General features: G+C 52.4%; 1 protein-coding gene across 1 annotated transcript; it reads left to right on the forward strand.

Annotated features, from left to right (window-relative positions):
* The first annotated feature begins 903 nt into the window (after nucleotides 1-903).
* Nucleotides 904-12,756, forward strand: FLOT2 (flotillin 2). Its single transcript, XM_009083215.1, has 8 exons — nucleotides 904-1,001; nucleotides 10,149-10,267; nucleotides 10,693-10,806; nucleotides 10,899-11,018; nucleotides 11,437-11,651; nucleotides 11,769-11,952; nucleotides 12,107-12,256; nucleotides 12,434-12,756. The coding sequence occupies exons 1-8, from the start codon at nucleotides 950-952 to the stop codon at nucleotides 12,470-12,472; spliced, it is 993 nt and encodes a 330-aa protein (XP_009081463.1). The 5' UTR covers nucleotides 904-949; the 3' UTR covers nucleotides 12,473-12,756.
* Nucleotides 12,757-13,806: the final 1,050 nt, after the last annotated feature.

Below are 13,806 nucleotides of genomic sequence, written 5' to 3' on the forward strand. Positions count from 1 at the left end.
CATAGATCTATCCCGCAGGGCTGGAACTGCCTCTGCTCTGTTGGTACAGCCCTAGCCTTGCTGAGCCCTCGGGCACTGCTGTAGTAAGTGTGATTATGGAGAGCAGACGAGGGAGGGAATTCTGGCTCAATCTGCCTGAGAGTCAGCAGCTCCCAGCTCTGGTCTGAGCCAGGGAACTGCAGAGCTCCTCCCTTCCCAGGCATGAAACCTGGGGCTGGTCACTGGCAGGGTGCTCACTTGAAAGGCAGCAGGTGTCTTGTCCTTAAATCAGAGGTATGAAAATCCAGACGGCATCTTCTGGCTTCACTAGGATCAAATCTTAAGTGTGTCATAGGAGTTCTGGTGGCTGCTCAAACCATGGGCACCACTGTCAAAGCCTCACTCACTGTAGTACTTGCACAGGCCAGAACTAGGAGGTATTTTGGGGGAGCTTAAGGTTTCTTCTCTCCTCCAATGCTGACCTGCAGGTTTCTCTGGGAATTAAAGGGTAGTTTGCAGTGTGGGATTAGGGATAGGAGATGGATTTCTTACATGGCTTTCTATAACAGAGCTGGTGCATCATGGTTCAAAATCCTGTAGCATGTACTTACAAGGATTCTAGTTGTGAAAAGTGCTTACTTAAACTGTTTAACTAAAGTAAAGTCCTGGTTTGAAATACAGTTGCTCTCTGTGTTTTACTGTTCATCATACTGAATTATTACAAATACTATTTTCCAATTTTATAAGACAATTCCAAAAATGTTTGCTTTGAGAAAACTGCCATGTGAAGCCCATGGAGGGGAGGAAAAGCATTGGGTTCCCAGGTGGGCAGGCTCATTATGAAGTTGTTGCTTATGCCTCAGTCTGGATGCAGGTTATTCCCTGTCCAAGAGCAATGTGTGTGTAATCTGATGTCCCTGTGCTCTCTGCTGTGCTGCAGGTGGCTGTTGTGGCTCTGATGTGAAGCAGTATGTGTATGGAGGCTGGGCCTGGGCTTGGTGGTGCATCACTGACACCCAAAGGTAAGGAGAACCCCATTATTTGTGGGGTTTTTTTGAGTAGGAGTTAGGCAAAGCCATCCCAGTGGGGCTGTCAGCAGTGTCTTTAGGAACAAGGGACTGGGCACTGTGTATGAAACTATGGATGAGCATCAGTTCTGTGCTGACTGACTGTTGGCATGGGCACAGCTGGGTGTCACAATGCAAAAGACACACACAAAAAAGAAATCCCATGCTGTCAGCTGAAGTACTTTTCAAATGGTCTCTGTTCATGCCTCTCAAACCCAAGGTAATCGGGTTGGGGTTTCTTCCAGGGTTTTTTCCCTTTTTAGCTGTTTTTTATTTACTTATACCCCACCGAGCTAGAGACCCTTAGCCTGGCTGGTCAGTGTGTTTCTTCCTGTGTTGGTGCAGTGAGTGCTGAGGAAGGCAAGAGCCCTTTTCACAGCTCTGAGGCTCTGGCAGAGGTGCTGGCAGGGGCAGCAGCCTGGCTCATCCATGAGTTCACAAGAGGAGTAGAGTTCTGCCCAGTGTGTCCCAACTCCTCCCCCAGTAACAAACCCGTTTGTGGCCTGCAGTGCACCAGTGCCCCCTCCTGCTCCTCGAGTCTCTCTGTCTAAAGATCTGCTGACTGCTCTCACCTTGGGAGCAGACTGTTCCGATTTAAACCCACGGGATTTCCTTTCTCTCCCTTTCCTCAGCCGTGGATTTTGCTTGCTGCTGCTTACGGTCTGGTCTCTGAGCTAACATGCTGTGGTAGTGCTGCTGTCCTGCTAATTCAGCTCTTTGTCTCTAGGATCTGTAGGAATGCTATCTCTCTCCCAACACATCCCTCATGCACACTGATGCAGATTTCCTCCGTCTGTGTGAAAGAATAATAGGGAAAAGGATAAAGACATGACTTTTGGGTTTTGCACTGAGTGATGGCCAGAGGTTGTAGTTAAGCCTTACTGCCTGGTCTTCCAGCCTCTTTTCCCTGTTCCTGTGTTGTCACCAGCAGACAAAGGGAGCATGTTTCTGCCCTCACTCTGCAGATGATACACTACCCACCCTGGGGTCAGGCACCTTGCCTTGTTCCAAGGGGTCCTGGCTGCTGCTGGTGTCTGACTCAGCAGCTCTCAGGTCCTCTCCCAGGTGGATGGTGCTCAGGATTGCTATGAGCACTGACTGTGGTGCTTCAGCTGCATGGAGAGGGCTCAGCTAACACCTGCTGCTTTAGCCTTGCTTCTCCAGCCATGCTCCATGAGGTGGGAGGGGAAGGAAAGGCCCAGCTTATGGGCTCAATATTTAAGGGCTGTGTTTGATCCAGACAAGCTTCATTCCTGATTTTTTGTCAAGCATCTCATTGGGAGAACTGTTAATTGAACAAATGGTTTCTGCTCCTCCTTTTCTTATGTGAGAGGTGCAGAGAATGGTGCAGGACCTTGATCTGACAAGTGTAGGAGGTAACAGATGTATTTGGGAGACTCATTTATTAAGGATAGGCAGAATCTGGGCCCAAGAACTGCTTGCCAGGAATGAGGTGTCATGTGATAGAGGTCAGGGCAAAGGAGGCTCTTGACAGAAATTCCAGCACCCAAACAAATCTTTTACTTTAAAATCAATACCCCCAGTTCACGCTGTGGGATGTAGGGTTTAATTCTCCTTTCCCAAATGCCATAAGCTGTGTCCCAGATGGAACCTACTGCATTAACATGAAGAGTGAGGCAGATTTCCACCTCTGAAATTAGGACATTTTTTCTGGAACTGCCAGTGCTGCGAGCAAGAGAGACAGCAGCGATTGTGTTGCTGTCAGAGGCATCCCGCCAGGTAGCACTAACCTGGGAACAAAAGGAACAGTTAGAGCTGGCAGGGTGCTGGGCACTTATCCTGCTGCAACCTTGAGCACTGGGGAAAAACACGGAAGAAAAAATGCTGTCCCTGTTTAGAGGTCAGAAATAAAAGCAGTGAGAGAGACATGGTCTAATATGCCTCTGAGGGAGCCAAATGGTATTAATTCAGCTTCCCAGGACAGCACTTGGAAGCAGTTTCTCTCCTCAATGCCTTAGCCAGGGGTGGGTATCCAGGTTTCAGGCATTTTCATTTTACTGGCCCCTCTTAAGTATTGACATAGAAGCATCTAAATTATTACCAAAATGAATATTCTGTGTGGAAGATACTTCAAGAGAGAATTCCAGCTGACTTCAGGACAGCAGCCCAGGTTCAGTTTCATGTGCAGGATGGAGACAGGCCCCCAGCCTGTTTATCCTCATAAAAAGAAGCATCTGGATGCTGTAAATTCCCCACCATGACTAGGGAAGCTGGTCTGGCCCTGGGAGCAGGCAGTGGGAGAAAGGCAAACTGAACAGGGAAAAGCTGAAACCTGAAAGTCTCGTCTGTCCTTTGCAATGAGTGTCTTACTCTCTGGTAACTGCTTTGTATATTTGCTGTCCTACCCTTATTCCTCGCTGCTCAGAGTGTCTTTGGAGGTTATGACCATCCTCTGTCGCTGCGAGAATATTGAGACGTCGGAGGGGGTTCCAGTGTACGTAACAGGGGTTGCACAGGTAATAATCCACCAGCTTCCTAACATCCTGTCTATCCTGTCTAACCATTTATCCCTCTGTTTCGAGCAGCAGCAGCAGCAGGATAACACGAAAACTAATGGTTTTCTAACGGGACAGCTGAAATCTCAATACCCTCCTCTCCTTCTCCTTCTCCAGCACTTGCCTTCAGGCACTCCATAGGTAATGCAGACAGGGACATCCTTGGCAAATTCCAAATTCAGCATTGCTGTTACCTAACCTTTACTCCTGCTGTGACCCTTTCCTTGCTGTCACTGTTTCCATTGTGTGCTTGGTGGAGAGCAGGGCATTTGCTTTTGTGTGGAGCCACAGGCAGGCCAAGTTGGATTCTGTACAGGACTTGGGACAGGTCTTGTGCCATTTCAAAAGGAAACCTGTCCACATGTAGGAAAACTGCAACTGTACCTGGCTCTGTAGTTTTGGCTGTGGATTTCCACTCAGCCCTTCTTCCTCCACGTTGAAGACTGCCCATTTTGGATGTTGTCACATTTGAAAGTACAGCACAGACACCTTGGATGAGTTGTAGCAGACAGGACTAGCATTGGCACTGTGAGCAGTTCTGAACCAGTAATGACCCTGTGAATTGCCAGCTAAGCAGCAGAACAATTTGGAAATTAAGTTCAAAGTATAGATTAGGCCTTCAGAAGGCTGAAATTTTGCAGTATCTGCTTAAAGCTATGAATGCATATGGCAAAAAATGCCTGTTCATGTCCTGGACAGTGAGATCTGTTTTATCAGCTCCTAGTTTGCATGCCAGTTTAATTAGGACAGTGGCCAAGGCAGGCATGAACTTGCAGGCATAGGTTTCAGCACTTCCAGCCAATCCTGGAGCAACTCAGTGTGCACACAGCAACCCAGGGCAGCCCCCTCACGGTTCAGATATTTGACCTAATGTTCACTGACACAAGCTGTCTGCCCTGTGGCTCCCTGTCCTGACTCCCAACGCCTTTCCAGCTTGTTGTAGCTGACATGAGAGCCAGGCTTGGCTTCCTGGAGCAGAACTTGCCATGGCCAAACATGTCTCTTATATTACCAAATTCTGACCTGCAGATTGCTGAGTCTGACCAAAGTACCTCAAGCCCACGTTGGGTGACTGAGAAAGCTCGAGAGCTGCAGCATCAGTTCCTGAGTGCCTCATACTCTAACAGCATGGCCATAAAGAGCTGGAGACTCATTTCCATCTGCCTTTGGGTCACGGTACACTGGAAAATAGATGGAGAGGTGAACCAGTTGAGGGGGTAGGTCTGTGGTAGTGCTAACACAGGGATGCTTCTTGCAGTATCAATACCAGGGCTCCTGTGAGGTGGTTGGGAGCATCCCAGTTCTGTGCTGTGCTTTTAAACTAGACACCAGCCAGTGCTGCCACAGTGTTGGGTAGTGTGGCACAATGAGCCTCTGAGGGTGGGACTTCTGGGGTCCCAAAGCTGGCAGCCACCTCACTAACCCAGCAGGAGGGAAAGGGTCACAAGATCACTCCCAGTCTGACTTTCAGCCTTTGCTGATGAACTGCCTTTAAGCATCACTCTGGGACAAAGTGATGTGTCTGTCTCCAGTCACAGATGTGCTCCCTTGGCTGCATTCTGCACCTGTCTTACATTACCTGTGTTGAGTGCTGCAGGTAGCCTGGGGCAGGAGATGCAAAGGGAAGAGGTGAGTGTGTGTTACCTGGAAATGTGCAAATATTTTACATTTTTTGGCAGGATTTCCCTAGAGATAATGACGTTACAGCCCAAGTGTGAGGACGTAGAGACGGCGGAGGGGGTAGCTATAACTGTCACAGGTGTGGCACAGGTACAGTAACTCCAAAACATCATTTCAGGAATGCATGTCTCTAACTTAACATCTTGTTTTCCCCCTTAAGAGGTTGCTGTTGTCCAGAGAGAGAAGCCAACTGCTGTGAAACAAATCCCTGTACAAACCTACACTGTCCCTGTTGGTTCAAACACACTCCAGCATGTCCCAGGTGGTGAAGGGGGTTGTGACTTCTCATCCTCTCCCCAAAATCATATCTCTTTTTCTGGTGTCTCATTTGCCCCTGTGACAAATGAGGTGTGTGGGGGTAACTTGATGTGTTTGTGCAACTCTGTTGTGCTGTGGTGCCCTTGGAGCTGTGTGTGACCCTGCAGGACTGAGCTGTACCCTCCTGAGATGGTATTGAGTATTCTGTTGCTTCAGATTGTTATTATTAGCATGTGGAGCTTGTAATTCTTCACGGTGAGTTAAAGCTTAAAAAAAAGATCTCGGTCCCTCCAGGCACTAAAATTTGTGTGTAAAACTTCTGGCTTGAATTGAATTTTGATTCTTTCCAGCCTTCTTCAAATGTCAGAACCAGCTCTTGCTGCTTGTGACAGCACTCCAAAACCCTGCACTTCTTGGAGTCTGAGGTGTGCTGCCCTGGTACAGTCTGTCCTTGTCTCCAGGTCCTGCTCTGGGGAGGATGCTGGGAGGGAATTGGGCTCCCTGAATAGGCAGCTGGATGCTTGGATTGAAAATTGCTGCAGACAGCTTATTCTGAGTGTATAAACCAAGAGTGGCTCTCAGTGCACACAAGGCTGTAGTCACCATGTGTCTGAGGCATGTCCAGGTGTGTTGTTGCAGGAGAGGTGGCTGCTGTATTCCCTGTGGGGTGAAGTGGAGCCAAGGGAAGCTGCTGGGTGGTGTGACCATAGTCCCTCGTGGGTCAAAAGGCTCCCCCAGGGAACACCACTGTGGCTGCTGCAGCCCTTTTGAGACCAAGCACTTGACAGATTCCCCCCAGTACTCCCAGGGCAGCAGGTTCCTCCTGGGTTCATTGGTTTGCTCTGAGCTGGTGCTGCAGAAGAGCTGTGTGCTGTGTCTAAGTGAGAGTTTGAATTCAGCCCAAAGTGGTTTCTGGGTTGTCACACGTGGCAGAAGGGCCGGCCATGACCATGACTCAACAGCAGATAATCCATCATCCTACTGCCCTTGGGGGAACAGGGCTGTGTGCAAGTGCACCAGCACAGGAGCCAACATCTTGGGCTCCTTCTGGCTCTGATGATGTGAACCAGTATCCCTGGTTTCAGTTTCCAGTTCTTTATGCCCTCCTCTGAGTGCTTTTCCTGTTCTTTATATCCATTTAGCCGCTAAAGTGTCACATAAGCCCAGTGGTCTTTGCATGGTTGGTAAAATGTGTGCACCTGTGTTTTCTTCACACTCATTTTATAAGTCTGTAGGTTTTTTTCTTCTGTATTTGGGATTTCTGTGAAGCCAGCATTCCCGTTTGTCCTAGTATTGGGACATCTTTCCATTGCCTGCAAAACGGCCTAGGCTGGGCAGTACATGGTAGCAGAGGGTTGGATCACCAGGTGCCTTGATTTAAAAATGGAGCTCCCAGTTCATCTCATTCATGTTATTCTCTCTTCTCACTATTCAGTTTTTTCACTGTCAGTTAATTTTAAAGGCGAGATGCAAAGAATTGCCATGCAGAAAGTAGGCTCAAAAGTGTCCACCCCTCTTTTGGGGATGTGCATGGCAGGGCTTACCTTCAGTTTGCAGAAGTACTTTTGAGGCAAGTGTTCTTTGAGCTTGAGAAAAATAGGAAAAAAGAAAACAAATTATTACTACAGAAGCAGCTTTTAGAGTGCTTTATGTAACGATAGAAGTGCTTAAAGTGCATAAGGATGCTGTTCTTCTATTGAAGAGTGATGCAATGAGTAGACTCCTTCCTGTGCTGGCTGTGTGCTGGGATGTGCTGGGATGCTGCTGCCTTAGGCCACGCTGGGCTCCATATCCTTCTGTCCCGTTTTCCTGAGCCTCAAGCTAATTGGATTGTCTCCTGCCCCTCGCTGGGAGTGCAGCTGGCTGGAGCAGGGTGCGGCAGTATCGATCCTCCACACGGGATTGTCGGATGGAGGCTCTGATTCCCTGCCAGCTCCGTTCTCTCCCTCTGATGGGAATGACATTTGAAGAAGCACCAAGTGTCGCAGTGCCCTGCCTGAAACCCTGCAAACATGCTGAGTGCAAATTGCTCAACTCTGGTTTCTTTCGTGCAACCTTTGCTTTGGAGGTTGACGTGTGTTCTGCACAGAGCTCCTGTGGGCATGTCCAAGCCTTACTGGGGTAGACTGGCTGTTATATTCAGAGGCTGAATCATTCCTTGTTCCTAAGTACTGCAGGGATTCTCCTAACGAACATCCTGCTCTATGCTCTGCCCTCCCTGCAGTTCCCAGGGGTGGGCATTGTTTGGAGAGGTGGAATTGCTGACAGATGCACACCATAAATGTGGCTTCTGAGTCTAATTGGTTTTGATACTTGCAAAAATCTCCCATTTGCTTGGAGAGGAGCCTCATGCAGGGGTCACACTCCTGCGTGCAGCTCCATAGCAGCTCTCCCAACTCTCACTTGTCTGGGAAGGACACATTGCTGGCCCAGGGTGCAGGGATGAGAAACCACTGTGGAATTGCCCCGAAAGGATCCCAGAGGATTTGGGGAGAAAGCAGAACTGGATTGCCATGCTTGCCTGAGTCTGACATTTGGAGTGGGAGACCCAGTCTGGGAAGAAGCCCAGGTTGGTGTTGCTTCATATTATGAGGGACAGGACTGTGGCAGGTGAGTCTTGGCCAGCTTGTCTTGTCTAACGTGGTCCACCTCTGGTCCCCATAGGTGATGGTCAGTCCCAGTTGTCCTGCTCTCTGGCAGTGCCAAGGCCAGGTGCTACTGTTTGGCTCAGAAGGGATCATTTCAGACACATGGGCTGTCAGACAAGACTTTCTCAAGAAATAGTTGTGTTGCTTTTGCAGCTGAAAGCAGTCTTGCTTGTGTCAGGATGGGGTGTGTAGGCTGCAAACCCCTCAAGAGTGTGCGCTGGGACCCTTGTAGGGGCCCTGTACCATGCCTGAGGTTTTGGAAGTCTCTGAACCAGGTCCAGGCAGGGCCCTTGGGGCACCCCATGGGACAGGAGGCACTGCCCAGCCCAGCTGTCTCCATGAGAGGGTGCTGTGGGACCCGGAGAGCTGTGGGGCTGCTGTGGCCCTGCTCCCTTCTCTGGTGCTGTAGACACAGGGACCTCCCTGTGTCCAGGCTTTGCCTGACACCCTCAGACTGGACATGGCCACCAGCAGCTGTCACCTTGGTGGGTTGCACCTCTTCATAGCTGGGTCCTGTAGAGCTCCATGAGCACAGACCTCTGCCTAACACACCCCACAGGGATATGTATCACATTTTACCTTTAAAAAGCAGCCCTGTGACCAGCAGGGCCATCATAAGACCCCTGTCTTGTCTGGAATGGGGATGCTTTTACCCCTGGCTCTGACTGTGAGAGGTGAAAGCAGTGCTGGGACAGCTGTGTTCCACCTCTGAGGATCATCACCAGACTGACCATGTGTCCCATCTCTGAGGATCATCACCAGACTGACTGTGTGGAATAGGACAGCCAAGTCTTGGCCCTGGCATGCTGGGGTCACTGCAAAGGACACCTGGGAACTCCCAGCCATGGGCAGGACAAACTAGTGTACTGTGGCCATCTCATCTCATCTCTCCTTCCAGGGAACACCAAATGGAGCTCCTGCTCCTTGGGCATGTCAGACTCTTCTTTGTTCTCTGCCTTTCCTGGCTCAGAAAAATTAATTCTAGTGAAGAAGGAGGAAGAGAAAGGTAACAAAATGGCTTTTGGCCAGGGGTGTTAGTGGCAAGCCCTCTCCTGGCTCTGGTGTTGGTGCAGTGGCTGAACTGGGAGTTCAAGGCTCTTTGGTAGAGTTTTCATCAAGTGGGACTGGCAGGGCCAAGCTCTGTGCCCACTGCTGTGGGACAGATGGCTGCAGGGATTACCTCTCCACACTGAGCTAGCACTGGGCTTTGGAGAGGTGTCTGCCCTGGCCACTGGTGTATGCCTGCAGCAGGGCTCTCCCTCACAGCAGTGAGCAGGGGCTTGCTGGCTGGTCCAGTGGCCTGGTGACAGCTCAGCATGGTCCCTTGGAGCATTGGCAGCACAGGAGCCTGGCAGCCTGGTGGTGGTACTGCTGCTTCTGCTGCTGCTGCTGCTGTTGGGTGCCTGTGCCTCTTTCTTGGTCAGGCACCTTCATCCCTTTGGTTTTGTCTCCTGTTTCTAGGTGAAGATAATGACTGAGAAGGAGCTCCTGGCTGTGGCCTGTGAGCAGTTCTTGGGGAAGAACGTGCAGGATGTGAAGAACGTGGTCCTTCAGACACTGGAGGGACACCTGCGCTCCATCCTAGGTGCGGAGGGGCTTGTGCCCCTGAAGGCATCTCAAGTAACTTTGTCCCTTCTCAGCTGGCTGGTCCCAGCAGTATCACTGCCACCACAGCAGCCACATGGGACCTTCCTCTGCCGACTGCAGAGGTGGCATCTCCCCTTCAGCAGCTCCTGCTGCATGGCTGGGAGTTGTGATAAATGAGTTTTCGGTGCCTGCAGTAAGAGATGTCTGAGTCCCCGTGGGCTACAGGTAGCTCATATGGGTGGTGGTTGTGCTTGTGAGACTGAGATGTTGATCCTGCTGCAGGGACAGAAGATTATGCCCTTATGCCCAGGCCTGAAGCGATTAGGGGCAACAAGGATGTTGCTGATCTTAGACCCACACTGTTGTGTGTTACCTGTTCCAAATAAAGTGCTTCACCTTCCTCCCCTCTGCAGGTACCCTGACAGTGGAACAGATCTACCAGGACAGGGACCAGTTTGCCAAGCTGGTGCGGGAGGTAGCAGCTCCCGACGTGGGTCGCATGGGAATCGAAATCATGAGTTTCACCATCAAGGTATGCCCAGACGTTGGGCACTGTGCTGTGGGCAGAGCTGTAGGAGCAGCAGGGCAGAGCCTGGCTCCTCCGCTGCAGCTGGCTGGAAGGCTCGGGCTGACAGCCTGCCCCAGCCCTCCGGGAGTTTCCATGACAGCCGCCACAGCATGTCCTGTATCCAGGCAGCTTGGCCAAGAGCACCCGGTTGGCTGCTTCTGTAAACAGGCTCGTGGTGAGAGCTGGCTGATAACCCAGGCTCCAGGGAGTCGGGGGGAGATGCTGGCAGAGCCTGCCTCTCCCTGCCTTCCCTGTTTGTTTGGCAGCAGCTGACATGGCATGTTCTGCCCCTGGCCTAACCGCAGGAATGGTTGCCCTGAGCTTCAGCGGGAAGGGAGCAAGATGGAGTCACTCGTTTGAAGTGGTTGTGACTTCTCTCCTCTCCCCAGGATGTGTATGATAAGGTGGATTACCTGAGCTCCCTGGGGAAGACTCAGACTGCAGCTGTCCGAAGGGATGCAGACATTGGAGTGGCAGAAGCCGAGCGAGATGCTGGCATTCGGGTGAGTGCAGAGACGTGCTGGGCTCGCCTGGAGCAGCCTGTTTTGCTCCTGCTGCAGACCCTGGAGCTCTGCTTTCTGTTCCCTCTCTGCAGGAGGCAGAGTGCAAGAAAGAAATGCTGGATGTCAAGTACATGGCAGATACCAAAATAGCAGATTCCAAACGGGATTTTGAGTTGCGGAAAGCTGCCTTCACCGAGGAGATCAACATTAAGGTGAGAGTATTCCACAGCCCACTGCTGGTCCCTGGAGGGTTTGTGATGGTGTTGATGGCTCTGGGGCTTGTCAGCTTCCTGCTCCTGCATCTGTTAGGAGAGCTGGAGGTGGAAGAAGCCAGGTCTGTATGTCACTGCATGAGCTTCTTGCAGCAGATTCCCACTCATGTTTGCAGATACTCAATGCAACAAGGAGAGGGAAGAGTGGGGAGGGTCATGCAGGCTGAATATGGAGCTGGTTGGACTCAAGTGCGGTGGGAAGAGCACACAGGGAAGGACAGCCCTGAGGATTGGGGTGTCAGCCCTGGGAAGAGGTTCAGTAGCAGGAGCTGTGTCTGGTTTCAGGACCTGCCAAAGGTCCTTATGTCTGCACACACATTATGACCCAGACCCCACTCCTCCTCTCCTCCATGTGCAGAGGGCAGAGGCCCAGCTGGCCTATGAGCTCCAGAGCGCCCAGGAGCAGCAGAAGATCCGTCAGGAGGAAATCGAAATCGAGGTGGTGCAGCGCAAGAAGCAAATCGAGGTGGAAGAGAAGGAGGTTATGCGGATGGAGAAGGAGCTGGTGGCCACTGTGAAGCAGCCAGCTGAGGCCGAGGCCTACCGCATCCAGCAGATCGCTGAGGGCGAGAAGTGAGTGAGCCCCTGACCTGGGCTGGGGGAGGTGGGAGCACAGTGCTTTCCTGAGCCCCAGCTCCTGGGCTCTCTGCAGGGATCCAGGCTGCTCCAGGGCTGGGTTTCCCTTTCCAGGGTGAAGCGAGTCCTCCTTGCTCAGGCAGAGGCAGAAAAGATCCGTAAGATCGGAGAAGCGGAGGCTTATGTGATCGAGGCCATCGGGATGGCAGAGGCTGAGGGCATGAAGCTGAAAGCAGAAGCGCTCCAGAAGTATGGAGAAGCTGCCCAGCTGGCTCTAGTGCTGGATGCACTGCCTGAGGTGAGGAGCAAGCAGCTTTGCTCTACTCTGGACAAGTGGTAGGAGCACAGTGAGGCCCTGTCTGGTGTGCAGGGACCTTGCCCAGTGGACTGCTGAGCAGTTCCTTGACTGCTCATCCCACTGCGCATCCCACCCTCTTTCCCGGCTTCCTCAGATCGCTGCCAAAGTATCTGCTCCCCTCTCCAAAGTGGATGAGATCCTTATTCTCAGTGGACAGGACAACAGCACTGCGTCGGAGGTGAACCGCCTGCTGGCAGAGATCCCTGCCTCTGTGCGTGCCATCACCGGTGTGGATCTCACAAAGGTGAGCTGGCACTGGCAGCTGGCAATGCCAGCAGCTCCTAGGGTACGGGGACCTGCCTGGAAGCTTTCAGCCTCCCGGGGAGCCCCTCCTTCCCCAGCCCTGCCCACCACAGAATGCAGGCAGCTCCCCGCCTCCCCCTCCTCCAGCCCTAACAGCTTCTCTCTTCCCCTCCTGCAGCTTCCCCTGTTCCAGAAAGCCACCGAGGCCAAGGAATGAGGTTGGCCAACCCAAAGCTAGTGAAGATCACTCCCTGTTATGCACTCAGACATCAACTGCCTTCGACACGTGGGAATTCCTTTTATATCAAAGACAATCCGAGATTCGTGTGTAACTCTGGTGCCTTATTTTGTAGGGCCAGAAAGATGCATGTTCTGTCTGCTGCTCTTTGTATTCCAAGGGTGGGTGGGAGGGGATTTATTTTGTAACTAACTGTGTATTGTCTCAGGCCAATCCCATCCCCACATATTGCTGGCAGCTTGTCTGGTGTTGCAGTCCCAGTGTCTTGCTGATCTCTGTCTTCAGGTGACTGCCTGGAGCTCAGAGCAGAGGCTTGGTGGGATGTGGAGCTGTAGGAAAAGAACAGCCAGGACCTTCCTGCCCTCCCTCACTGACCCTTCTGGGCACTGCCCCAGCTCTGCCTCTGCCTACAGCTGTCCCTGTGTCTTGCTCTCCCCATCCCAGTGTCTCACCCCCAGGGCTCCTGCAGTGCCAGCCTAGGCTGGGCTTCCCAGAGGTGACAATCACCCCCTGGGAGGGTGACAATCCAGCCACTGCCAATGGGTGCTGCCCACTCCCATGCTGCCTCCCCACAGGGAAGTTTCCTCGGGGGATTTGGAGCAGGGAGAGCTGTGAGGGACAGAGGAAGCCCAGCTCAGCCCTGATGAGGTCCCACCACCAGGAATACCAAAACGTAGTGCTGTGCCAAAGCCACCCCATTTCCTGAGAGAGCAGTGAAGCCACGATGGCTGCTGTCTCTGGGTGTAGTGGTGCATCCTGACCCCACAACTACCCAAACCGTGGGTCAGGGTGGGGTGGAGGACCAGCAGGACACTGCCATAGGGACAGGCTCCTCTGGCACCATGGCCTGCACAGCTACCTGGGGACCAGTGGCTCTGAGCACTGGCCAGGGGTTGCCCCAGCAGACAGTGCAGGAGCCCCTACCTCACTCCCTTCCCCTGCCTCTTTATGGCCAGTGGCTTGTGACAACGTGAAGGTTGTCCCCTGTGTGTGTTGTCTCCCCTGCAGTGCCCCCGAGGCCTGTGCTGGCCCATGCACCTTCCCTGCCTGTCTCACGGTCTGTGCTCAGTGTGGCTGTTACAGCCAAACCCGAGTGTGAAGTCACCCTGACGTTGCTGGGTGGTGGTAGAGTTTTTGTGGTCCCTCCACGGCCTCCTGCCCCCACAGCACAGTGTCCCCCATCCCGTTGCCATAGGGTGGGTGCAGGTCCCTCTCCACCCTCCCAGCAGTGCCCCCGGCGATTGCCAGTCCCTGTGCCAGGAATGTCCCCCGCGGGTGGGTGGGTGCCGCGGGGCCCCCCGCATCCCTCCCTG

This window comes from Acanthisitta chloris, unplaced genomic scaffold, assembly GCF_000695815.1.
Source record: "Acanthisitta chloris isolate BGI_N310 unplaced genomic scaffold, ASM69581v1 scaffold15160, whole genome shotgun sequence".
Taxonomy (NCBI): domain Eukaryota; kingdom Metazoa; phylum Chordata; class Aves; order Passeriformes; family Acanthisittidae; genus Acanthisitta; species Acanthisitta chloris.